Source organism: Sceloporus occidentalis, unplaced genomic scaffold (assembly GCF_023333645.1).
Source record: "Sceloporus occidentalis isolate IW3139 unplaced genomic scaffold, rSceOcc1.0.p SCAF_68, whole genome shotgun sequence".
NCBI classification, from domain to species: domain Eukaryota; kingdom Metazoa; phylum Chordata; class Lepidosauria; order Squamata; family Phrynosomatidae; genus Sceloporus; species Sceloporus occidentalis.
Genome location: NW_028317048.1, coordinates 2,922,926 through 2,950,291, shown reverse-complemented (window position 1 = coordinate 2,950,291; position 27,366 = coordinate 2,922,926). Strand labels below are relative to the sequence as shown.

The window sequence follows — 27,366 nt, the reverse complement described above, 5'->3', positions numbered from 1 at the left end:
CTGGTGACTAGCATAACTAAATCTAAAGGTTCCAAAATCACTATTTTTGTCAGTTTTCCAGTTAATATACTTATTTTATATGTTATATTACGTTGACCCCGAACAATTTGCATTAAACCTGACTCTATTGTGCAACCTATTGTGGGTTGAACGAAGAGTTTTCTTGCTATTAAAAATATTGGGAATCTTTTTTTTTTTATCCAATGTTCTCTGTTTGTTCAAACATACAGTGATTAAATATGGATATAGGTCCCCAAAAGCAGGGGTCTAGCATAAAGGATTTGATTAAACATTTTCTGAAAAGAAAGATGTCTGCACATTGAAAAACACCTGGCAGCCCCACCATGAGGCGTTCCAGTTACAAAGCATACACCAGATTCAAACATATTAATACAATGACCAGACCACAGCATCTTTTACCTTCAGAATATTGTAGAAAACCTTAAGTACAAAAAGTGCTTTACCAACAAACACTTTTTCTCACGTCCAGGATGCCCCTTAGCTTTACCCACGGTTTGTCCAGAGACACTCTTTGCCTTTGAAGAAGAAAAAAGTATTCCAAAAAAAGTCAGATTCGTAGTGAAATATTTAAATCCTTTGCACAATTTTCCATCAAATTTTTGCCAAGGGAAAAAAAAAAAAAAGTTTTAAAATATTTGAAGAAAAAAAAAAAAAGTTTCCAGGAACAAAGGCTTAAAAAGATTAACTTTACAAGATTAAGGGATCACCTTTATAAGAAACGTAAGGCAGAGCCCTAAACAGCATAAAAGTAATACGCTAAATTAGTCGTCCTCATCTTCATCATCATCATCATAGCATCTATTTCTCTTAATTTGTTCTTCCACAGAAAGCTCTTCCACTTCTTCTCCCTCCCAATAACCAATGTCTTGGGACCTGCGATTCTCCGTTGGGGACGTTTCTTTAGGCAGGACGAGATCTTCCAGACTTGAGTGGTTTGACTGGGGTGACGCCTCTGGAGAGAGATGCTGATCAACAACCTCCACTTCAGAACTGTCACCATTTTCTAAGGAGAAGGAGCTCTGCTCTTCATCATTTGGGGAAACTTCTTCCTTGGCTTCAGCTTCCCTAGACGCAGCGTCGCTTTCACTTGTATACTGTAAACTCTGCTTCTCGTCCTCCATATTTTTCTTTTCCTCTGGTTCCCTTATCCACCTGTCCCTGAGTTTAAAGGAATTTGCCCTTTTCAATCCTGGAGATGGCACAGAAACATTATCCATTTCCTTCTGGCTTTGGTTATCTAGTGGCTTTGCCACAGATAATGTAAACGGACGAATGCGCTCTTTTAGTGAGGCGGTCCTCCTTAGTTTCTTCAAGTCAGCGTCTTCCTCAGACTCAGTTTTTTGAATGTCATCACTAGGTGGCCACTTTGGTTTAAAAACTTTAATATTCTCTTCCAGCGTGCCTCCAGAACCTGTGGATTCAGGGGGAGGAGGCCAGGCAATTCTTAGCTTTTTGGTTTCCACTTGCTTTTCACGCTCATGGGCAATACTAGCGGTTTTGGCTTCCATAGATGCTGCCAAAACACCAACTTTTGCAATCGGAGCTTCTTCTACAACGGGGCTACTGGGGTCTCCAGTGGTGTTAGCAGGCTGGACAGAGTTCTCTTCATTGTCACTGGTATCTGTTTTACTCACCCAAAGTTCTTTGTGTGGTTTCAGACCGAAACCTTCGTCGTAGTTTCCCTTGGCCTTGAAGAGCTGGTTGAAGTGAGGCTTGCAATATACAATTCCATGCAAAGAGGCGTAATTTCCAAGACTGTTTAAAGAAATAAAAATATTAAAATTTTACACAAAACACATTAAGTTTTAACTCGCCGTTAAATTAATTAGAATATAATTATGAAATAATGAATTCATCAAGGTGAATGCTAAATCTGCACTCTATTCAAAACCTATGCATTTTGACTCATGTAATAAACCTGTGTTATTAGATCTGCCGATTACCTGAGTTTGGTGGCGCAGTGGGAACAGCGGAAGCAGCTGTTATGGTAGACCTGTTGATTAGCAAGAAAGCGTTCCATGGGATATACCGTCTTCTGACAACCAAAGCAGATCTCTCGGGCAGGAAGCTGAAACTTCTAGCAAAAATAAAACTTGCTATGTTAAAAATAAAATACAAACTACATTGAAAACATAAAAAAGGAATCAATAAAAGCTAACAAAATCAATGTGGAGTGATAATGTAAATGAAAGGATGAGAAAAAAATGGTACATTATTTAAAGAGCTTCATAGTTTGTTGAGGGCCCGATGAGACGCATAGCATTAGTAGCCAAAGTTTTAAGAAGGAAAGTTGAAAGATGAAAGGTTTTAAGGAGAGGGGCTCAGAATAAATGTATACATTCCTGAAGATTGACGCATGAGATCATTGTCCAACGGTCTGGCATTCTGCAATAGGAATTTCATTTATCTCACAGCACAGTTGCTATGAACGTAGGAAAAAAATTCCCAGCTGGGTATCGCTAATAAAACTTCCACTGCCATAGAATTTGACCTCCTGCAAACCTGGAGAAGTCCCATGAAAAAGGGGAATTTCATTTCATTTTGTTCCAGCAAGCTCCCTTGTCTGCGGCCCTGTATACCATATTCTCGGTGACTTCTCCTGCAGGTCCATCCGGGGATTAAGAACGGGACATTCTACTGTCTGACACAAACCGGTATGATTAGGGGGCAAGATAAACCGGGCTTAAATAAATCAGCTAAGCTAATAATCAACTGCCTGAGAACATTACGGAAAAACCCAAACATTAAGAACATAAAAAATATTGGTTCCCCTAAACAAAGTTTTTAAAGGACTTTTAAAGGACAGGAGGAATTGTGGAAAGTTTTTTTTTTTTTTTTTTTTACGAGAGCGTAAAGGGAAGCAGGATGATAAAAATGAACGTACGGAGCGGTCATACACACTCCCTATTTAGGAGTTCCGAGGAGGAGACGGCCCTGAGAGAGGTGGCTGCTGAGGTCAGACTAGGAGGGGAGAGGAAGGCAGGAACAGATAGAAGGTACCAGAAGAGCAGGAGACAGAAGCTGGAAGAGAGATAAGAGAGGAATTGACTGTAAGCAAAACTTTACAGAGCCTCATTGGATGAAGCCACACAAAGCGGGAATGTTTAGTGCCGAGTTTCTTAATAAGGCTGTTTATGTTATGGGTTCATTTGGAAACGACACACACACACATTAAAGTACCAAAGTTTGAGAAACACACAAAAAATATTCAAAATAATGTCACAAAGTGATAAAGGCAGCTCTAGCCCCTGGCTGCATAAGACAGACATCCCCACATTACGCACTGGACCTCTAGGCATAACCCCGCTATACGTTTACTTCTGCAGGTGAAGCCGCTCCTGTTTTTGGTGTAGCGGTGATAAAATATTACACGTTACACTGGTGTTTGCCACACTGAAAAGGCTCTGCCTGCGCCAAGTAAACACTTTACTGCCCCACCAGCACAGGACCAGCGCACGACGCGGAGATTCGCTCCTACGGCAGAATACACAAGTAAAGACCTCGCTTTAGTCCAGAAAAACACCCCCCCACACTAAAAAAAATAAAAGTTACCAAAGGTACTACCAATATGCTTAGTGTGGTATAACATTGTAAAAAATGTTTCAGATGAACCCAGAAATATATATTATACACAGTACAGCGCAAAAGTTTTAGGCAGATGTGTAAAGGAATTTTGCTTTTTATCATTTAGCAGACAGAAGAAAAATCTAGATCAAATCAATATTTGGTGTAACCTTTGCCTTCAAAACAGCATTAATACTTCTAGGTACACTTGCACACAGATTCTTAAGGAACTTGGCAGGTAAGTGATGGTGTTGGGCTCAGATGCCTCTCTGATGGTTCTGCATGATGGATAAGTATCAGCCTGTAGGAGATCATTCATTCTGACCAAATCTGTTGTGCTCTCCAACCCGTCGGTGGACAAACTGAGGTATGGTGGCCTTTTGGTCGCAAGTCTTCCATGAAGACTACTTCTGACCAGACTTCTCCGGACAGTAGATGGGTTAACTAGAGCCCCACTATTTTCTTCCAATGCTAAGCATCTTCCGATTGGGAAGGGAAGAGAGCACGATGTATCATTCATCTGCTGCACTTAGTATCTTTGGCCAACCACTGCGTCTACGGCCTTCAACATCTGGAAACCTGTGTCTGCCTAGGAGAGATCTTGCTGATGCAGTATAACCATGGTGTACGACTTAAAATTAAACAGACTAAAGCAGCCTCAACTTGTTAGTGAGTTTGGCTGTTCCTCATAGAGGAAGAAGAGACTACCAGTAAGAGGTTGTCCCCCCCCCCCGAAAAAATAGTTTTCTAATCGAGAAAAAAAAAGGTAGTGTTTTTTTATTACTGAAAGTTTATATTGTTATGGGGTGCACTACTTATTATATCCTGTATACCCATTGTATATGATGGTGGTATATAAACAATCACAATAAGTTGATTTGTTAGTCCTCACATGGATGAACGTAGAGTTTTATACCTCATACCCACCTTTGCAGTTTTGGAAGGGTTGCTCTCCAGCTGGTTCAATGCCCTTGCTTGGGGGCTGAGCCCAGGAGAGCTGTTTGGTCTCTGTATCTCTTCCTCATGTTGACCTGTTTATGAAATGTAATGTTTTTTTAGTACCCGTGTTACAAAAAAATATCCCCAAACCCGTACCATGATGCCAAATCCTTATAGTTGCCAGCTTCCCAGGGCTTGCTGCCTGCACTTCTCCCTGGGCCAGAACATGGAGCCCAGTTAGATGTTGAAGGGGGTGGAAAGTAGGCATGGAGTGTGCGTGACCAAATCCCACTTGCCTTACCCAGTGACTAAAGATACTAACGGAGCCCTGGGGAAGCTGCGACACTCTGTAAATCATAAGAAGGAACCCATAGGAGGAACACCATATGTCCCAAATACTTACCATTAATTTCTGAATGGTTTCTGGATACAACTGCACTGTTCTCGATGTTGGCGCTCTGAATAAAGAGAAAATTGACGTTGGTAATTTAGGCAAAAAATATAAAAATCTAGAAGCACGGAGACTGAAACAAAAGCGAAGCACCATCCCGTGTCGTTACACTTGCTCACCTTTTCATGCTCAAACGCCAAGCCTGCGCGTGGAGGGCTAGGAGGGACGTTCTCCTTTTGCTCGGAGTTTTGATTTCTCACATCATGCCAAACGGCTTTCACATCATTCTGCTAAAGAACCGGCAAACGTTACAATGCAAGCCAAAAATCTTACAGAAACACATATGAACCAGAGAGCCTCTGCTCCCATATAGATGTAGATCTCAGTGAAAAAATAAAATACGTTAAGGCATCCAACCTGCCGCCCTCCAGCTGCTGCAGGACTACATCTGGAGGGCCGCAGGTTGGACGCCCCTGCGTTAAGGTGAAGACGTCCACTGCCTGTGGATTCCTGGGTTTTATTAAAAGGTTTTGTGCCGGCGCTGTGTTGGTAAAGTATCACGCTATAGAGACACCAGTAACTCCTGCAAAAGATTTCTGTCGTGCAGACAGCGATGATGTTTATATTTACCACCATGAACTCATGCTTACTATGTGTGGTAGGATAGCTTTAACCCCTCTAGTTACAACCACAACACGAGTGCCCTTCTAGGAACTGGACTTTAATATACCCTAAACAATGCGTAGGGAGAGGCATTTCTATTTATTGTATATTTAATGCGATTATTATTGTTCACATTATTTCTATTCATCATTTTTGTGGGCTGGCCTTATAAATCGCTGGATATTTAAGTTAAGTTTTTCTGTATGGTCTGATCTAGTGATCCTTGGCCTGCGGATCCATAGGGTTCTTCTGACTGGACCGATCCCAATTCGCATTCAAACTTTGCAAGTGGCGTCTCATAGGAAACTTTCTTGTATTGAACTGAAAGTAAAGGTTGCAAGGGATGCTCATCTAAAATAATGGCGACAACCGCAGCTACCCTGTGCAGCTCCAAAACGCAGTGTTTTTATGTGATAAAATCTGGCGATGGAAACACCAAACCCACTACGCTCCATTAGCTGAAGTAAGAGAGGAAAGGGGGACAGGGCTTTAGCTTGTAAAGTAGTAAGTAAGATGGGTAAACACGGCTGTTTATAGAACAAGAGTAGCCTTTTATGTATATAAATCATATGTACGGCTCATTACGGGCTCAGAGCAGCCGTTGCCTTCCCTTTAACAGTCGGGGAAACTATCATGTTTCCAAGTTACGCAGGCATTTGGGAAAAAGCAAGTTTGTTGCGTTCACGGCCTGGAGGAGTTTACCAGACATTTTGGAGCCCAAGCCCTTTAAGCGTAAGAGCCGTCACAGAGCACGAGGCCAGCGGGGTCCGTCTAACATTCAATTAGCTGGAGAAAGGAGCGTGTATGTGTATATATATATATATATATATATATACACACACACATACATACATACATACATACATACATACACACACACACACACAACGGGGACACGAGATCAAATGATCTGTTCTGTGTTTCATGCTAATTAACAGTCCATACCATGGCTTAGAAGCTGGTCCCAAGCCTCCGTAAGGAGAAAACCTGCATATGTCTTGCATTATTAGTTCGAACAGTAACCCACCCCCCAGCAGAGCAGGAAAAGGCCATTAAAATGCGGAGATCTGTGTGAATTGCTAGGATTGTGGGTCAGAATGGCACTGGCAGCCTTGTCAGCTTTCAAACTGGACAGACTGGTTTCACTGCTTCTGAAGTCATTGCTTGGGAATGTGATTTAGAAAGGGAGAGGACTGTTCCAGAAACACATTGCTGGATGCACAGCACACGGGAAACATGGATCCCTCTGAATCATATCCTGCTGCAACGCCTCCTCTCGTAATCTCATAAAAGCCGGGATTACGCTTTACTTCCCCACAAAGAAACCAGACCAATATCTGCAGTCAGAACACAGATCCGGAGGAAAGGGCAGCGTAAAAATCAACCCAATCCCTGCGGTTTCATCCGCTGTAGGATAGACGCCACCATTTAAACAATCCAAATCTATGCGATTAACCTGGCACACAGAAAAGCATCCCGGGCCATTTTATCATAATGATAATAACTAAAATGCTGACAACATCCAATATTTAGTCCCCATTAAAAAATGGGAAAAGTGAACGGATAGACTATGTTGTCAGCTCAGATCACTATACAATCCCAAAGAAAAAAAATAAAAAAAGAATCGTGTCTATAATAAAGGACGTATATACCCTTACAGCATGGCTTTACGAACCGACGCCGGATAACGTGTATAGCCGTCACCGTTAAATTCCCATTAGGCTTTATTTGACAGTAATGTGAATTTAATTGGCTGCCGAATCATTTCTCCATTAGCTGCGGGGGCGCCGGGCCGCGAGACATTTACGTGCAGCCAAGCCCTGAAGAAAACAGAACACACCTTGGCTTCGGGTCGTATTTGTGCCTGCCGTTACACGTACAACAAATCTGCTGGAGCTACATTGTGGTTAACATAATAAAAAGATATTTCAAGATTGTAACAGCACCATGAAACTACATCTGAATATTACAGAGGCCTGCTAAAAACTACCACCACGATACGAGAAAAAGGAACGCACTCCCGGAATTCCTGCGATCCTGCCACCAATCCTGCCGCCGCGCTCCCAACTCATCAAAGGTGCATCGCTCTCCGGGGTAAAGGGAGCAGCGATCATAACATTAACGGTCATTGCAAATGGTGCGGTTGTGATGTGGGTAACGGTATCTCAGTTAAGATATAATAGGCAATTAATTGGTAGGATATCCACACCAAGCTCGCTTATATATTTTAAGTGCCGCTGTGAGCAATTTTGGCTCTGGGAGCAGGAACCACTCCGCTTCCAGGTAAACCGATCTCATTCCCTGCCCCAGGTCGCACGATCACACGCCGACTGTTTGCCATGCAAGTCCGACGAGTGCAAATAATTGGGGACACGGTCAAGTTCCAGCAACAACAGAAAAGGCCATTGTAGATTATGTTGTACTATCAAACAGGCAAAATTTCAACCAAACCACCCAAAGTAAGCCACTGTCAGGAAAAAAAATAGGTACTGTGCCACTTAACGGAGCTCTCTAGCATGGTAAGGAAATAAACACGCGACTGTTTAACAAGAAAATCTATACCTATATTCCTATGGTAATGACCTATCACTGTCTGGGGTTGTCGGGATAGTTATACATTTCTTGGAATGCTATGGATGAAGCAAAATGTTTCCTACTAAAGATTTTTCGGGAAGGGATTGTGCATTTGGCCGTGCTAGGATATATGTCGGTGACGCTGCAAGCATTAAATTCAGCAGAGTAAGCGGAACAGCCCCTTTAAACAATACTTTGCATGGAACTGAACTGGCAAAGCAGAATTTGAAAGCAAGTTAATAACTAAACACACACTTCTAAGCACTAATTAGCAATGCAAACACTTGGCAGGAATCATTAACTTTTTTTTTTTTAATCTAACCAGCAACTGAAACCCATCTAAGTAGCAGTTTGCCCGTGGCAGAGAAGAGGGAGCCATCTATAAAATAGATTCTCAAAATGCCTTTGTGTGCCATTGGATGCATGTTAATGTATTCATCGCTAGAAACCATCTCCAACGTTAAACCCGACATGCTGGCGACAAACTACACGAGCAATACGTTTATATGAAATACCGAAGGTGAGGTGGGCTTGGTCTGCTTGATCAGCGCTGCCTGGTATTTAGCCATTCTGTCCTTCAGGGAAGTGGTCTCCAGAACATGAGCAATCTCCAGGCTTTTCTGTGACGTGAGCTTACTAGGACTGCTGTCAGGAGAGCTGCAAGCCGAATAACCTAGAAAAAAAGACCAGAGGATAGTAAATAGGGGGCTGCTGTATGAAGATGAAGAAGGGGGGGGGTTGAACAAAAAACAAAAACACAATATGCATTACGTCTCCATATGTTCTCTGCGTAAAGCACCCTGTGATGGCCATTTCATCATGTACCCTGCAATTCAGTCTCACAGCAGTGTATGGTATCTATACCCTGTGAGCGATCAACACAGATGAAATACATTCATTCATAAATTTATGGCTTCCACATTCTATCGTTGGGAACAGTGTGGAAAGTTCAGGATGTGATAATCAACATTGAAGAAGTTGCTGAAACTGCGGTGCCATTTTATCAGGAACATCAAGACACCGTAAAGAAGGCTTTGGCGCTAAAAGGACTCCCGCAACTGTACATCTTCATTAGACCGATTCCCGAGACACCTCTCCGGTACGGTGAGAACACCGGTTCCTCTTAAAGAGAAGAGTACAGAGTGAACAGTACTGGCTTTTTATTTTAATTTCCTGTTCCAGTTAAACAACAAAAATATTCCCAGTGAATCCTACCATGAACGCGAGACATTTCATGATAAAACAGACCATGTGATGACGGCTCCCAATACCGCCAGAACGGAGAGAAGCCGGAAGGAGCCTTCAGGACATTTTCTTGTCCATCTATCCCACGGCTTAGTAATTAGAATCCAACCATATAGTGCAAAAGAACACGCTGAAACCCCATAACTAAACGAGATCTGATATATATATATATATATATATATATATATATAATGTCTATATCTATAAAGAAGTAAGCGGCACCCGGAGAGCGGGAAATATACTCACTCTTCTCGGTGAAAGAAGAATCTGCGTCCTCGCTGGAGAAGCGGTTTTCTGAAATTCTCCCCACATTGATCTTCCCGGGCTCCCGCTGAGGATGCTGGGGGGGAATAACAGGGTCAGACTAATCATTTCAGATTCACAAGATACATTAAAACGAGCACAGCCTGGTCTCGGAGTGCTAGAAACATTGTGTACAGTTTACCAGATGAATTATTCATTTGATTCCACATATCTGTGACGCACACTACATGCACATTGTATGACAAGAGAGCGTCCTGGTCGTCAAACCGTGGGCTGTATTTCATATAACAGTATAGACTGGGACCTTTCTGGTATTTAAGAAGTTAATTCTGGATTATTCAGAGCTATTCATTAAAAATATTGCATTCAGCTAAAGGTCTAGGTGTTGTGTCCATGTTTAACAAAGCAAACACTTTAAAGCCACCGATATATTCTCATGGCACAGACCTTGAGCCATCATGGACTATAAATCGAAACAGTAAATAATGCTCAGCATCTCTAAAGGGGGAGGCCAACCAAATGTTTTAGATACACAATTTTAAAAACTAAAACGGTTTCCAGTATTTTCGTTTTTTTACAACTGGTTTTGGCACAATGTTTCAGGCAGCTGCGGTTTAGCCATTTGTGTTTGGAGATATCCAAGTCTATTCTACTATACAAAAACTTATCATACAGCCTGCGGTCAGCTCTGGAGAGTCTCAGTCTTAATCACTCAGTCTGACTCTGAGTATACAGGTCTATAGAATTAGCATTGCCATGAAGTCACAGCTCAGTGTGGTGTTGAAGCATGGAGGTCACCCGTAATATTACTTGGCAGCCTCCAAAATGAACTAAAGCTAGGTTTCTGTCGATGCCGACCTACTTTACTGTATACCGTATTCATAAAAACTTTTCACGGAGCTTCCCCTTTAAACCCAATTTACAAAAATGTTCTATGAATGAAACTGCTGTTCAGGGACTGGAAACACAAGTTTATCAATCACGTCTAATTAACAAGATTAAACCAGCAGGACAGCGCACATTTCCTGCAACACATCTGGAAGGTTATTTTTAAAAACCAGCGGCCGCGAGATTATACGGTAGAAGGCAGATTAGATTATAGGGAAAGGACCAAGGACTGCATTTACGTCCACTTTTCTAGTTCAGAATAGCGAAAGCAAAAGGATTTAGGGATAAAAAAAAAAAACATGTCCTACATGCAAACAGCCATAAGGATACAACGAATGCACACACCTAGCTATAGGAGTTAGAACTATCCCTGTATACATTTTCAAAAGATCAATAGAATAGTAGAGTTGCTTATATATTGTGAGTTATAGGAAACACAGATTATCTAGTATTTAAAAAAAGATAATGCCATTCAGTTCATTAAAACCCATCGTTAATACTTCATCTAGCTTTAAGTTTAGCACCCATTCGCACTAAACATCCTTTATCTGCAGGCGGCCATTGTTGTCATGTGATATTTGGGTGACTTTCCCCTCTGAAACATCACATTGTGCCGACTGTATACGGCACAAAAGCCCTGTTCTTAAGAGTTCTTTTCTTCATAGGCTGAGTCAGAGGGTCCCTCCAGGTGATCAACACCGAGTCATTCTATTGTTTGAGGTGAGTCAGTGTCATTATCTTGTTGAATGGGCTAAGATACACACATGCACAGACAAAACAAATACACAGCTACCTAAAAAAAAAAAAAAAATAAAAAAAAAAATTGTTTCCAAACACAATATTTTTAGAAAACGTGTTTTTAATGCAGTTGGCAGTAAAAAAAAAAATCTGATGGGAGTTTCTCTTTAAGCAGTGGGTGCCGACAGGATGAAGCAGAAACTTCACTTAAGTGTCCTTGATAGAAAAAAAATAGATAGGTTAGATCTGATTAATTAGCTAAACACTCGGGTTATCTTTTGGCTTGGTGAGAGACGATTGAATTGTTTGATCTGACGTATCTTCAGAATGCAGCAGGATCAGGACATCAAACACCACCCCTGTGAGTTGCGATTAATGGTTCCCTATCCCGGAGCGGCGTGTAAAGCAATGTGTCCCTAAAGACGTTCTTCTAAGTCTAAGCCGCAGATGGCTTCAGAGTCATCGCTCACAGATATGATCCTGACTCACAAATACTCTGTAACGCAAGCTCCCCAATGCCAAGAAGCCCTGTATAGTTTTCTCGTACGCTTATAGTTCCCTAATCCTTGCCAGCATTATTTGCATTGACATGTAAAGCGTAGAAAGAGTTAATGATTAGTAGCTGGAGCTCGGTTCCCTGCTGCTAAAGCCGGGGGTGGGGGAGGGAGATTTACAGTCTATGACCTCATATAGCACAGCCTAAGGCTCTGAAAACTGTAAGCAGAGCCTGGGAGAGGCGCTTATACAGGAGCAACCCACAGCATATCTGTACGGGACAAAGGGCTGCAAACACAGGCGCTCAGTGTATTAGATTTCCTGTCAGGCGGAGGGCAAAGGCGCACCCAGAGCGCTCATTATCTGCCCCAACGTATCATGCCGAGAAGGCTCCGCGCCCTTTTAACCTCTGCCCCTTCCGCAGCAGCTTCATAACCCTGCTGCCATTTGTCTCCGGACCGTGGAGAAAGGAGATGCGTGCACGCAAATCACCAGCGGACGTCACTCTAGATGGCAGCTCGAGGTCCATTGTTACATTTATCTATAGAGAGCTGGCAGATACTGTAGCGCTACTACAATAAAGGGGAGCGAATGTCACAAGATATAGAAAATGAACATTATTACACATAAGGGTATATAAGAAGAGGGCTCTGTTCATTACACCTTTGTGCTTCTGGGGGAACCATAATGGTGGAACTCCCATAGATCATGTAGGAAGACCATTAGATCGCAGAAAAATCCAACTGAAGATATTATGCTCTCCAAACTCCCAGAAAACAGTATTAGTTATATATAGGCTCAACCCTATGTATGCCTTCACTACCACTAGTCCAAATCATTCCATTCTGCCTTTTCTCCACCTCTTTCTTTGACGTCTCTCCTAATCCTGGTGCCCCCTTAATTCTCTCTTCCCGCGTCCATCTGCGCTCTCCCCCCCCCCCCATGTATCCTCTTCACTCACCTCTCGTTTTTTCAGACCCTTTGAGTATCTCTATTGGATGAAGCTCTGCAAAAATAGTTGGTTCTATATAAAAGTAATAACTGGGCAAGATCCGCCACAGTTACATGACAAATACTACCAAGGCATATGAAGCGTTAAATTCTTTAAGCGTTACACTTATGAAATGATGGTATTTCATATCTAGTTAGCACTAGTTCCCGCTCACATTCAGCTTTGTTATCACCGATATCTAACTTCTCCCGGTAGGGCAGAGGACATGCAGTAAAATAACAGAAACTGATAACATACACATAGTGGGGGAAAACCAATACGTTATGGTCTCTTGAAAATTATATTGTTGTCGGGGGAGAGGAGACCAGGCAGGCAACAGGAAAGGAAAGCGAGGTAACCGGCAGGATGTTTCCTGGAATCCGACTCACACAAAATCATTTTGCAAAAGTGCTGACAAAGCGGTTTTGGCATTAGGTGATGTTTGCCATGCGTGCGGATGTAACACAGAAGCAAGAGGGTTACACGAGATAAGAATTCCCATGGTTGTTGCTTCTAAAAGTGGTAAGCGATCGATAATTGGTCAAAAGTTTCACAGTCCAAAACAAAGTAGGCAATTAATTGGGAAAGTACATTTGTGGCAGATCACAGACTGCAAAATACATAAAGCGCTTGAAACTAAATCCATTAGCTCATTACGGCCCCTCTCCCTTCCTCTGTTGGCATCGGCTCCCCTTGCAGCTGTGCTGGATTTTCAGCCTAAGCTTCAGCCTGAAGGAACAACTGTTCATAGAAGCCAACGCGTTAAACAAAGGAATGCTTCTCTATCATCCGTCTGTCAAAGGCAACTTCTGGCATTCATGACCCAAAGTAACTGATAACAAAAGGCAGCGAGGTCTATCATGTCTACCATGTATTCATTGTTCATGCTAATTAAAGCACTCTGCTACAATTATAAAATACTTAGAATGTTCTACTTTACATTTCTCACTTGACACCCCACTTACCTTCGCGTTGGCAGCTTCACCCTTTTCAAACATCATCTTCAGGCTGTTCAATGGAACATTAAACTTCTCAATTTTGGGAGAAGGCTCGGGGACTTCGGAATTTACCGGCTCGAGATTTGGCTCCATGTTGTGATCCTCGGCGTAGTGAGACGTGAGCTCCGTGGCACTGGGGTAGCGGAAACGGCTTTGTTCCCTGACCGGTGAAGGGACCTTGCCGGCGGCGCAGACTTCGGGATGATTGGCAGTGACCGATTCCACGTGAGGACTGCTGACCTTCTGTTTCTGCAGAGGCGCTCCGGTCTGTAGAGGTTCTGTCCGCGCCGCTGTCCCCGGAAGCTCCCACTTCTTCCTTAATACACTCAAGGACCCCCGGTTATATGTTGGGGGTAGATTTTCTGTGTTCTAGGAACAGAGAAAGAACTCTGGTTACAGCAGGAACAAACTACTGACTACATGTGAGCAAGAAGAAAAAAACCAAACTCCTGCAGGGAAGAAAAAAAAAAAAGGGAGGTCCACAGACAGCCTTGGAGAGAACCGTGGTCTGTGCCACATATAAAGAGTATTCAGCCCAGGGGTGGGGGAGAGGCAAAAGGAAGACTGGCCAGGAAGTTTACAAGGGGAGGATATCCTTATAAGGGCAAACAGAGTTGGGAAGAAAAAGGGGAAAAACCGATACAGGCTTGTTTGGTAATTCTCACAAGAGAACTGATGAAAGACAAGCCAGTCGCTGTGTTCCTTTATACTTCCTAGCTGCTGACACATCTGGAACATGTCGTCACGGGTAGTTTAGTGAAATGATTTCCCTTTAATGAGCAGTCCATTATTAAAGAGCGATTCAGCCGCCAACACGAGGCTCATATAAGCCGGGAGGCGAGTGCCCGGACCTGCATACGGCTTCACTCAAACAATCCTTCCTGTACACATGAGGAAGATAGGAGACAGGGTATCGGATGTGGCTGTCGGTACACCGCACATACACCGTGGTAGTAACACAGATCCTGAGACACGACACACGGTGTCTGTGGAGCTCGGTATACACAGACTCGTGAGCCGACGCACAGCACCGGCAGCGTTAAGGCAGTTTCTGTATCAGAAGTAGTAAAAGACGTTATACCTGGCGACGTTTCATGGCGGCGGCTTCAGCGTTAGAGCCAGCAGCGAAGTGCGCGGCCGGTGCCAGCCTGCGTGGCTTTAACGGAATTAGAGGCGATTACCGGCTATCTTGGGAGGCAAATCTCTCACCTCATTACATTGTGACAAAAAATTCTTAAAGGGAAACTAAGTCTAGTATAAAAAAAAGAACTTTAAACAATGCAGTTGCTAGAGCACTCCTATTGCCTGGCTGAGGGTTATAGGACTGATACCTGGAGTGGCTGCACACAGTAGTACATGTAAGCTACCCCGAGACTCTGTATGTTACGGTTAACTTGTTGCACATCAACAAGACTCTTACATGATTTGAGGATTCATTATAATGGGCGCTTACAGGGGAAAGGGTAGCCATGCATACCAGATACAAATCTGATGACGCTCAGCCAGCGGCAGAGCACCATTAGAAGTTAATAAAGACACTTCTCGTTCTCAAAAAGGAGCCGGTGTGTAGTACAGTATATAAACTACAACCAGAGCTGTATATACCTTTAAAACTATTCAAATGATACAATGCTTGAAATTTGGGACAACTCCCATCAATCCCAAAGCTAAATACACAATCTTGGCGCTTCAAAATATCGAACAAAATTGGTCCAGAAAAAAATCCCAATAAGAATCAAGTCCACAACTGTATTGGTTCCAATATCTCCACATGACAGGGATTAGTTTTATTGCCAGGTATGCAGAATAAAATGCATTAAATAAAAATGTTAAAAAAAAATAAGAAAAGCCAGGTGAGGCATTTCTCTTTTTTCGACAAAGGCATTTATTTGCATAGTGGTTCCTTGAAGCCGCACATGGAGGTTTCTCGGCTCCCCGTTCCCCAGAGTGATTTACAGGCATTCCATCCGGTATCGGCGACAGTCGCCATTCCTAACCATCAGACGCTAAGGGCAGTACCAGCCAGAGCCAACGCCAGATCCGCGTTGCAATTTTTGATACAAAATGTTACATGCTGGACACATTTGTGGCATCACACTGACACACGTTAACCAGTTAAGTGCCACATACTGATCACTAGCTTCCCAAAGTAACAGAGGCTCATAGGAAGGTGGACTTACCCATACTAGGCTTCTTCACATAATATTCCTTACAAGCGTAGGACAGAACCTAGTGGGCATAGCGTGCGGAGTTCCCCTTTAGGATTGTTCCGAAGGACTTCAGCTCAGGTTTTATTTAGTTTTTTCTTTTTCTCTTTCTAACATTTAGTTACCAAGCAAAGAAAATCCTATTAGCAGTGCTGCCTTATCAGTCTAAATCAATCAATCTCCTGCAGGATTACAGCTCATCGCTGTTCTTTACTCCGACCCCCTACGGTTCAGACACTAAATAACCCCTCGACTCCGAGACCCTCAGGAATGAGCAAATTTCATTAAGGACATGCCCTGCAGACACAACGCGACTTCTCCCTGCTTCTATCTCCCGGCAATGTCACCGGCTAGCGAAACATAAAATAACGCTTTTATGAAGCCGTAAAGGTCAACGGCCCGGGAACCCCAAACACTGTCATTGAGGTTCATTTTCTTTATAGGGTAACATTCTACAAGTAAATGTATGTATTGTCTGTTATCGTGTTTGAATTCCACTTTCTGTTCTTCCTGGTCCCACTCACATACATCATAAGACTAGAGGGGCTTCTCCCATCTGCCACCAAGACCATAACGCGTCTAAGTCTGTAAAAGACCAAGTCAGCAATCAGCATGCGCGATACGAGTTAACAACTAAGCTTAAAATCACTGCCAGGGAATTCAATAAGCTGACATTATCGGGGGGGGGGGGGGGGGGGGGGGATTTCAGATTATTATTAATTTTTCTTTTAATTAAAACATCACTCATGACCACAAACCCAAACATCTCCCAAAAGTAAAGTATGATCAGGCATCATAATAGGGGTTTATATGCACCCAAGGCAGGGGTGGCCAGGTGACCATGAAGGAGATCTAGTTTCAAGTTACCGGCTTCCGTGTCCGTTGCGAAGGGCCAACTCCAGTAAGAAGAGTTTGTTTGGCCCTGTATAATGCATAACTAAGTCATAAAGGAAGCTGAAATCACCGCTCTCCGGGAATTTTTTTTTTAGATTACAGATCGAATGCGGAGAGGGTTACTTTAGGGTTAAGAGGAGATAGTCCAGCTCTCCTGATCACCTAGACCAGGGGTGGGCAATTAATTTTCCCATGGGGCCACATGAGAAATTGGAATGGTTTTAGAGGGCCAGACCTCTACAAACTACAAACTCCGAAGCCTTGTCCATTTTGTTAACTTATGTGCTGTTTAATAAAGTTATTCAAGCCTACGTCATTGGTAGAGGTGTTTGAATAAGTAAGGCCTGAATAACTATTAGCACAGCACAGAAGTGAACAAAATGAACAAGGCTTCGGAGTGCATACCGTATTTTTCGCTCTATAAGACGCACCTGCTGATAAGACGCACCTAGATTTTAGAGGAGAAAAAAAAGGAAAAAATATTTTGAGCTAAAAAATGGGCTAAAATATTTATTACAATAACTGAATAAGCTATGAACACAGTAAGACACGCAGTAAGACACACACAGACACAGTAAGACACACACAGACACAGTGAGACACACACAGACACAGTGAGACACACACAGACACAGTAAGACACACACAGACACAGTAAGACACACACAGACACAGTGAGACACACACAGACACAGTGAGACACACACAGACACAGTGAGACACACACAGACAGTAAGATACACACAGACACAGTGAGACACACACAGACACAGTAAGACACACACAGACACAGTGAGACACACACAGACACAGTAAGACACACACAGACACAGTAAGACACACACAGACACAGTAAGACACACACAGACACAGTAAGACACACACAGACACAGTAAGACACACACAGACACAGTAAGACACACACAGACACAGTGAGACACACACAGACACAGTGAGACACACACAGACACAGTGAGACACACAGACACAGTAAGATACACACACACAGTAAGACACACACACACACAGTAAGACACACACACACACAGTAAGACACACACACACACAGTAAGACCTCCCTCCCTAACCCCCCTTCTCAGTATCTCCCCTCTAACTCCCTAACCCCCCCTTCTCAGTATCTCCCCTCTAACTCCCTAACCCCCCCTTCTCAGGATCTCCCCCCCCCCGCCCCGGTCACTTACCTTAAACTCCTGTGTTGGAAGCGTGAGGCGTTTGTCTCGGGTGCCGGCGCTTCACTGCTGATCGCCGGCGTCTGACGTCATATGCCGGCGCCCAGCGTAAAGCGCCGGCACCCGAGACAAACGCTTCCAACACAGGAGTTTAAGGTAAGTGACCGGGGCGGGGGGGGACACCGGACTCATTGGTGAGTCACCAGGACACTCTTTGCGGGCCGGTCCGAGCTATTCAGCGGGCCGGATGTGGCCCGCGGGCCGTGCTTTGCCCAGGTCTGACCTAGACCTTCGGCAGCAGCAATAACTGAGCAGCGTTTTACCCGTAGATGTTTTTGTGTTTCTTTTGATTATTATAGAAGAGTATGGAGCCGGCCACGTCAGGCAATTTGAAGACGTTCGGCAAATATCGGACATGCGGTTTAAATCCCGCTCCTTAGCAGAGACAAATACAGATGTCGTCCAAATAACTCCAAGTCTCCTGACAGAACATGGAATGATGAGATCGGCTTGCAAAAATATAAACATTGTAAAAACACAGCTGGTGTAAATCTATAACAGCATTCCACGAAATGAGGTCCTCGGAGGACTCGGCCGTCACTGGATACGTTTGTTTCAGAAAGACGCTTGGACAGTCTGGCGATGTCTTTATAAAATCTACCTAAATAAATTAAGAGGGAAGCTGCAGCCATCATGCACATGAAAGCCAAGCGTTCCAGATACGGGTTCCTCCTCAAACACTGATGGAACCTACAGACCCGCCAGCCAGCTTCCAGCACTGGCACTCAAGAGAAGTCCACGCGGTCCAACGAGACCCCTGCATGTATATGATGTCAATGGGAGTGCGGTCCTGCCACTTCTGGCTGCTCCAAGAAGCATAAAGTGCACATGGGGGGGTTCTGCTGCTGCTCAGGTTTATTAACCCGTGCTAAAAATACTTTAAAATGTATCCTTCATTGATGAGGCTATATGGGACATTCTAATATCGCTTCAAAGAATGGTAAGGCACTGATTAGTCTTCTATAAGCCTCTAGCAGGTAAAGGTGTCTGTGGCATGACTATGGACGCCACGTATGGTGTACGCACCAAACAGGACTGGTCCAAGAATCTCTAGCTCTAATGCCACTGGCAAGGTACCGACTGACCCCTCCTTGCCAGGTACAAGAACATAACATGGCAGCACCCAGAAGACAGTCACCTAGTTTTCCTACATGGCAGAACCAACCCTGGTTCCTATGCTTCTGCATGTAGCCGGCAGCTGTCACTGCTGCCGAGTGAAGGTGTCAGGCAGCTGCTGGGAAAGGAACAAGCAGCGTGTCTCAGTGACACTGAACCCTTACAACTAAATGGCTTATGGATGGAGTCTGGGTATTATGGCCCAGAAGACACTTTATGTCACCATTCTGGCTTACTAGCAGGTCAAGAAGACAATTTACTTTGGTAAACAGGAGGTGAGCTGATCCAAGTCCCTTTAAGTACATTTTCCCCTAAACAAGCTTTCATTCTGATATAAAACGAAACCCCATGTGAACATACCGTATCTGCTCGATAAAAAGACGAGTAGACGACCCCCCAAAATATGAATATGAAGAAAGAAAAAAAAAAGGCCTGAACATAAAAAATAAATAAAAAGACTACCCAATAATAAAAAAAAGTTTTTCTAGTAAATATTAATTCACATGTAAACTATTTTCATATCTAATGAGAAAAATGCATTATTTTTTTGTTATTTGCCAACCTGCCCCCCCAGATATGATTATACCCCCTATATGCCTTATTCCTGAAGTTTATTCCCATTATCTACGTCAACCTGTAAGGTTCAAGAATCACCATCTTCTATACGGACTGATTTTATGTCATGATAGATGACGGATGTAAGGGCTATAGCGCAACACAACACATTTTATACATTTGGGGACGGGACGCAATATTCACACTCAATAGTTCTAGTGCACAAGATCCCCCTAAGAGCAATGTTTAGCTACATAATCAGTAGAATGCACGAGCTCCACTCACATGTATACATACAAGTTGGGCTCCTTTTGATTTTAATCTGAATGGGCTCCAACATGTATGGGGGGCCACTGAAGATTTCCTTTAAGCATCCATCCGGTCCAGCCATGAAGGTAAATAAGCAGGTAAATCATTTTATCTTAAGCGCCGCTGACACGTGCACACAATCTTCATTTGGTTTCACAAATCAGTACTTACGGTCTTTTTCTTGTCTAAATTTGCCTCCTCGGCAGCCTTCTGATACCTTGAAGAAATAAAAAAAATGAAGTGAAATTTATAAATGAAGTTAAAGACCATCACTTTCCTTAAATCGTATGTGATACAGCTCTATACAGTCATACAAATTCACCATTTGAATTACGCAGGGCCAGCTCAACCTTCTGCCAGCGTTGGCCCTTAATAAGGAATCATGAAGCGAAGCAGTTTTAAAAAGAGATTATATAAATACACATGCTATACACACACACACACACACACACCATATATACATAAACACACACGCTGTGTAGCCATTGAAAATTTTGGGTGTATAGAACATGATGAAACGAAATTGGATATGCCGGTTGTGTGCGGTTTATTTTTACATACACATCACATAATTACACACCTTGACAAACGAAAAGCACAATATCCCCTTTAAGATATTTGCACCAGCGCCCGTCGTTACCATAATTGTGATGCCAGAGCCAATGTTTTGCATACATTTACAAGAACAAGTGAAAAGCATAGAAAAGGTAAGCGTGGAAGTATGTGTGACGCTGCGCAACGCTCTCACGCTTTAAGGTGCAAGACCCCCGAAGGCCGATAACGCACTGCTATCGATGACAACGCTCAAGGTCAACAGGGCTTTCCAACGAGAAGGTGGTAACACTACTGTGCGGGTCTGAACACCAGAAAACACGCTTAAAAAGGGACACTTCCAGCCATCAAATGCACTTTAAAGCATTAGACAGCTGCATGATCCCGCTAAAGGCTCGTGGTGCCCTTATGGAAAATGCACAGTGGGTTCTACAGACACGCAGGGGTTCAACCCCCCCCCCATGTGAATGCATCAAGCAGCCAATCAGGGGCAAGAACAGAGCACAGATGAGGGCAGCAGCTGCAGGGCTGCAGTTTCTACCAGTATCTGAAGAATGCATATTAAAAAACTAAGTACTTTAACAATAATTCTTCTTTAGAAGGCTGTCAGTGACACTAAACTTGCTACTATATATTGCAATGAGAAATGTAAAATATATAAAGCAGGGCAAGTGAATAGTACACACTAACTAAATCAACGTATCTGCGTCAATGGGAAACATTCTTTATTACTTACATAAAAAAATAAGTATTTTCTTAAACTAATGCTTGCATGTGTTTCTGTAATATGTCACATATTTGCCGCATGTACAGGTTTAGCTCTGTTATCCGACAACGGCTGCCTCCGGGTCTGCACATAAAGTACATTTAACTGAAATAAAACCGTTTTGAGATCGGCCAACCTTTTTGTGCGTACTCAGCACATTTAATGCTCCAAGAAAGAAATTTGCTTTTCCGTGGAACTTCCCCTTTCATTCGGATTATTCCTTCCCCATTCTCACCGTCGGTGCATCATACCTTTGGGATCCGTGCCAATGCGATCAGGGAGCAGCACATGAAAAACCCCTATTATATAGCAAACAATAGAGCGCGCAGCACAGAGCACACACCCTGCACAGTCATTACTGCGAGTGCAAGAACTGCAAAGACCATTGCAAACATATACCCCTTAGGAATGACCCAACCACCCCTAAGGGCCAAACCGTTTCTCAAAGATGACACAGTCATAAACTGGAATGTCAAAGGTTTAGACACAATATAAGGAAGGTTCACTTTACCAAGAGGGTGGTAGATAAGTGGAACAGCCTCCCATCAGAAGTGGTATCCGTTAATGCAGTGAGGAAATGTAAACATGCATGGGATAGATATAAAGCTATCCTGAATCCAAGATGCGCCCAATGACTGATCAAGGGCTCGATCTTTACATGAGGAAAAAAACTGGCTGAACGATTATTGGATGAATTAGGGATTTGTCTGTCTTCACCGGGCTAGAACAGCACAATGTTACACCAATAGGCTGTAAGTCGGGGGGGGGGTGCCCCCTCCATGACGTTTGTCACCCAATAACCTCTAACGCTCTAAGATTCCATCCATGAAGATTTATTTTCACAAACCCGGGTCTGTGTTCCTTCACATTTTACACTGGCAGGAACGGATCTTGCAGAGCTGCATGCGCTAGTTATAGGTAGATAGGTAGGTAGGTATGTATGTATGTATGTATGTATGTATGTATGTATGTATGTATGTATGTACCATTTTTATTTTCTCCATTATATTGGAAAATAAAAGGCAAAATACTCAAATCATCATGTTTTTGGGGTATTTTGCTTTTTATTTCCCAAAATAATAGAGAAAATTAAAATGGTCTCAGCGAAATCACACTTTATTGTCTGGCTACCTATATATTTGGCTGAGAATTTACAACACGATGTGTGTGTGTGTGTGTGTAATATATATATATATATATTATACACACACAGAAGGGGATAAACATTGTGTCCCAAAGTCTTTAGGTTCCTGCGTGTCTCAGGACACGGCTGACTATACTTTAGACCGACACAAAGGACAGCTCGGGTAGAGAAGCGTTATCTGGAACTAGTCAAGCGATTCAATCTCTAGTTTCTCCAGTTTATTCTAGTACCCCCCCCCCCCCCCCCGTTCCAATGAACCTTGAAAGCATGAAGTCCGGCCCTAGTAGGATACGCAGCCATGTTGTATTTTCACTGGCATACCATTACCACGGCCCTCACATGGGGGGGGGGGGCTTTGGCAGGGCAGAAAATATTGGGCGGTGTGTCCCAAACACATCACGATAAGGCTTTTCTGCTATATCTGTAGGTTTGGTAAATGCCCCTTTATGTTGAATATCTTGCCCCAGAGACACCCATTAGCATCCGTATTAAGTTGTTTACACTCAGCGTGCAGTCATTCGGCTCCGGCCATTTTTATTTCCATAATGAACAGATTACCTGGGATGGGATCCCCAGCGCGATCCGTTAAACGCCCCAACATATAACACACAGAGGTCTTTATCGTTGTCTGCCTCCCTATTAACACGCGGGTTACAGCTCATTCAGGGGCTGCTCGGGATCATTGCCATCACGTTCCTGCCTTCCACCAGGAGAATTGCATTTTTACAGAGAACGTGATATCTGAAACATTAGGGCAATATCTTACAGTCACCACGCATGCGGAAACCTGGAGGGGAAGAGGGGCTTTTCCTGCATTTGTAGCGTAATCACGGACAGCACCCTGGCCACAAGAGCTCACAGTCTAGTTCAGCTCTTTCTTACGAGGGGGGGAGGGGAGGATAAAACCTCTACAAATCTTATGTGAGAATGAAACAAGAAATCAGTTTAGCGGGATAGTGGGAGACACTTGTGTATCTTAGGCAGGGCAGCGCTTGGCATAGAGATATGAAGCAGCCATGATTACAGTATCAGTAGAGATTAACATTCTGTCTCTGCCTCGCTTCCACGCTTGGAACGGTCGTATAGGTAGAACGACCGCTCGTTCCATTGAAACGTTTCCCTGGGTATTTATATTGCGCAGGGAATGAGCTCCCATTCGCTTTATTGTCTCCAGAGCGGACAGGCGTCTCTTTTTTTAAAGACTGTTATTGGGAGGAAAGTAATCCTCTGACGATAGGGAGAGGGAACATTTCCCAGCACGCGGCCCCCGAGACAGCTTCCTGACGTTACTTATTGAACGTCCCGTCAGTAGATGCTACAATTACCTTCAAACGTCTGGGGAAGCAGAACTGGCTGAGCTCTGCTCCACAATAATCTCTCTGGGACTCGCGTGGAAACTCACAGGACTTATCGCATTATTCTGCCTTTCCACAGCAGCCTCGCCGGAACGCTTCATCGGCATTTTAAAGCCACGGCTTGTAGCCAAACGAAACGGAGTAATTACCGCTGCCAAACAAGCACACGTTACCGGCAGTCTGGATATCTTAATTGAAACATCAACCTCTCGGAAGTTGAGATCTACTCCCGTTTGGAATTTTTCTTCCTTTACATCCCAACAAGCTGCCTGAACCAACAACCACAACCTTATGGGGAGGAATAATTCTGCAGAGCCCAAAGAGAATAAACATGTATACAGTATGGGACACTTTATGACATCGTATTCTAAATACATAGACTTTAATATGAAGATGGTCCCCTGGTCGCAGCTATAACAGTTTCTTCTGGGAAGGCTTTTTACAACATTTTGGGGAGTTTGTGGGAATTTTTCTTCCCAAAAGAATGTAAGCTGTTATAGCTACAAAGGCGGGGGAGGGAGGGACAACTACATATCAATGTCTATGTATTTCAAATGCAACGGCATAAAAAGTCTCTGCTGTAACGGTCAGGCATCCCAATACTTTTCTCCATGACTTATTTTATGAAAGCAAAGGGCTTCATCTGTCACGGGTGTCCAACCTGCGGCCCTCCAGCTGCTGCAGGACTTACATCTCCCATCCTCCTCAGCCAGCCCCTTAGCAGAAAGAGCATTATGGGAGATGTAGTCCTGCAGGAGCTGGAAGGCCGCAGGTTGGACGCCCCTGACACAGCAGGGGGGGATTCAGATACTTAAGTGCCGATCCAGGTAGCAGACAAGATCATTTATTGGTTTAAGCATAAAAACAAAGTCTCCATTTGGCGCCCTTTAGCTCAACGGCATTTTATGCCAATCCTGAACGCAGCCACCATGCCGAGGTGAACCGGGAGCAGATCGGAGGCCAGAGTTAAAGCAGCACCAAAGCTTAACCTTCTACCTGCATTTCACACCCGCTATGGGAAAATAACCAAAGCCACCAAGAACGATTCCTGCATTGTTAACGTGCATTTTCCACTTTTGGGGGGGAAATATTCGTTTTCTTTCGTTTATTCTCTTAAATTAAGAAAAAAAATCTAAAAATAAAATCAAACAATATATGTCTCTGGCAGTCAAAATACAAGATACCATAACAGGAGACAAAGTAAATATTAACCCCAATGAATGACTCTCTAAATAATTAACTATCGCAATATGCCGACAGACAGACAGAAGCAGCAATGCAGCTCAACTAAAATACACGAGCGCTACTCACAGACGGCCGGTCTGATGCCAAAAAATAAATGTACAATTTAAACTTCCATCGACTAACAGAGACGCAGTCAAGCCAGAGATTAACAAAGAAAAGAAATCATATTTATTACAGATTTACAGACTAGATGAAACGCCAATGTTTGGGAATCCAGGTCCTGTCCATTCATTTTCAGAACACAATGTTTTTTGTACATTTCCATAATGCAGACATAAAACAGCAAGGAGAGCTTTGGCTTTCTTCACCCCATACTGTGACAGAGTTCCATGGAAATAAATACAGTGCTGTATACATTGAGGTAGGTTACGGCAGGTCTGGAGGCGGCCATTGCTGTCAGTCATGTGATATATGGGGTGACTCCCTGCTCAGACACCACACTGAGCTGATGCTTTATGGCAATGAAGTCCTGTCCGTAGGCTTTCATTAGTCACAGCACCCAGTTGGGCGATTAACACTGATACATTCTATTGTTTCCCACAGGCTGTATAATAAGGAGTCGGGGTGTTTGTCTAGCAGATGGGGCTCAGATAAGAAATGGCTAATATACAGCTGGCTGTAAATATATCACGGGAAAACCAACAAAAATAGTCAAAGAAAAAATAAAAAGTGGAGAGGCAGCTCTGTTAATAAGCCAGGCTTTCAAGGCAATGCTTAGCTAAACTTAGCTAACATTAATTATATGCGGTTAATAACTGACAGGTCTCACTTTCCTGAGGAATTTCAAACAAACAGCATTAATAAAAGTAAAAGCAGCAATCGGGGAAACACCGACACCTCGTATGTGTGGCACTGCTCACTAAAATCATATCGTATAAGTCACAGATGGATCTAAACTGGAAGCGCATGATCAGCAGCTGCAATCCATCTTACATATACATATTTTCGAGCTGACAAATTCTATTAGGCAATAAAGATGTTAACCCTGCCGTGACCTGGAAAGCTTCTGAAACACCAAGGCACATTCTTCAGGATTAATGAGCAAATGTTTTAGGGTTAAGTTGTTTACACCGGAGAAACCTGAATAATCTTCCCAGGAGTGGTTGGGCAGGATGCTGCATGTCCTCCTCGAGGAGACAGCTTCCCTTATCAGTAAAGGCATCTCTCCCTATACTTCCCACTGCTACTCACACACACATACTAACACCCATACACTGGGCAAGAGCACCTGCGCCTTACAGTTACGACTCAGCTGTGACAAGGTGTGTGCGATAGGTGAAACAAGTCACAATTATAACAATGTCAAGCTGCCCCACATGCTTCAACAACAACATAACAAACCGCTTACCGATTCACACACATAAACGAGACATTTCGATCAGCGGCCGAAGCCACAACTTACTTGGAGAAACGTTCCATAATGGCAGCGTTCTTCGGCTTCACGAGGGACAGCTCTCTCGCTGTGACTCTGACAGACTGGGAAGCCCACTGTCCTCTTTTGAAACGAGAAGAGTCCATCCTTAAGATCTAGAAGAAAGATAGAATAAAAATGACTAACTTCGTGTCAACTTCACAGCACTTTCGGACTCGATAGCCGACTAACGCAAAGATCTAGAGCAGAGGCACGTACATGGTAGTCTGCCAAAACCACCAAAGGAGGAAGAAGCCTAAGAAGAGATTCCTGAGGTGAAAAGACCCTCCGTCTGCAAAATGAGAAACCAAGGACGGGCTGAACTCACACAGGCCGTGGCCTTAGCAAGCTGAACTTAAGTGACTCGTGTACTGAGGTTTATTTCACCGAAGTGTGAGTTTGCAGAAGAGTTGAACATTTCAACCTCCTGGCAGCGTCATGCTGACCCCGTTGAGTTTCTACGGCATGATGACCGTGACTGGACCTGTAAAAGTGCAGTCAGTCAGTTCCAAAAAAACCCCACTGAACTCTGCATAATGCAAGGCCAGCTCAGCACTTCTTGTAGAAGATACTTGCTTCTAAATGTATACGGAACCCATTTTTAGATTAAAGGTTGACAAGAAAACGTTTTAGGAGAACTGACACAAAAGAAGACACTTTAAAAGAAAAAAACAGACTTGAGACCCGATAGCCACTGCTTCGGCGTTTATAGGGGGCGCAGAGACCCCCCCAACTAATAGAGCAGAACACAAAGGGAAATCTCGATTAACGGTAATCTACATTTCCCAACA

At 43.5% G+C, this 27,366-nt stretch overlaps 1 protein-coding gene across 1 annotated transcript; it reads right to left on the bottom strand.

Moving 5' to 3' along the window:
- Positions 1-782: 782 nt before the first annotated feature.
- Positions 783-26,682, bottom strand: LOC149286514 (LIM domain and actin-binding protein 1-like). The gene is made up of 10 exons (XM_089493931.1): positions 26,567-26,682; positions 20,274-20,319; positions 13,745-14,140; positions 9,644-9,737; positions 8,688-8,825; positions 5,095-5,180; positions 4,928-4,982; positions 4,513-4,616; positions 1,965-2,098; positions 783-1,776 (listed from the first exon to the last, which is right to left on the bottom strand). The coding sequence occupies exons 1-10, from the start codon at positions 26,680-26,682 to the stop codon at positions 783-785; spliced, it is 2,163 nt and encodes a 720-aa protein (XP_089350057.1).
- Positions 26,683-27,366: the final 684 nt, after the last annotated feature.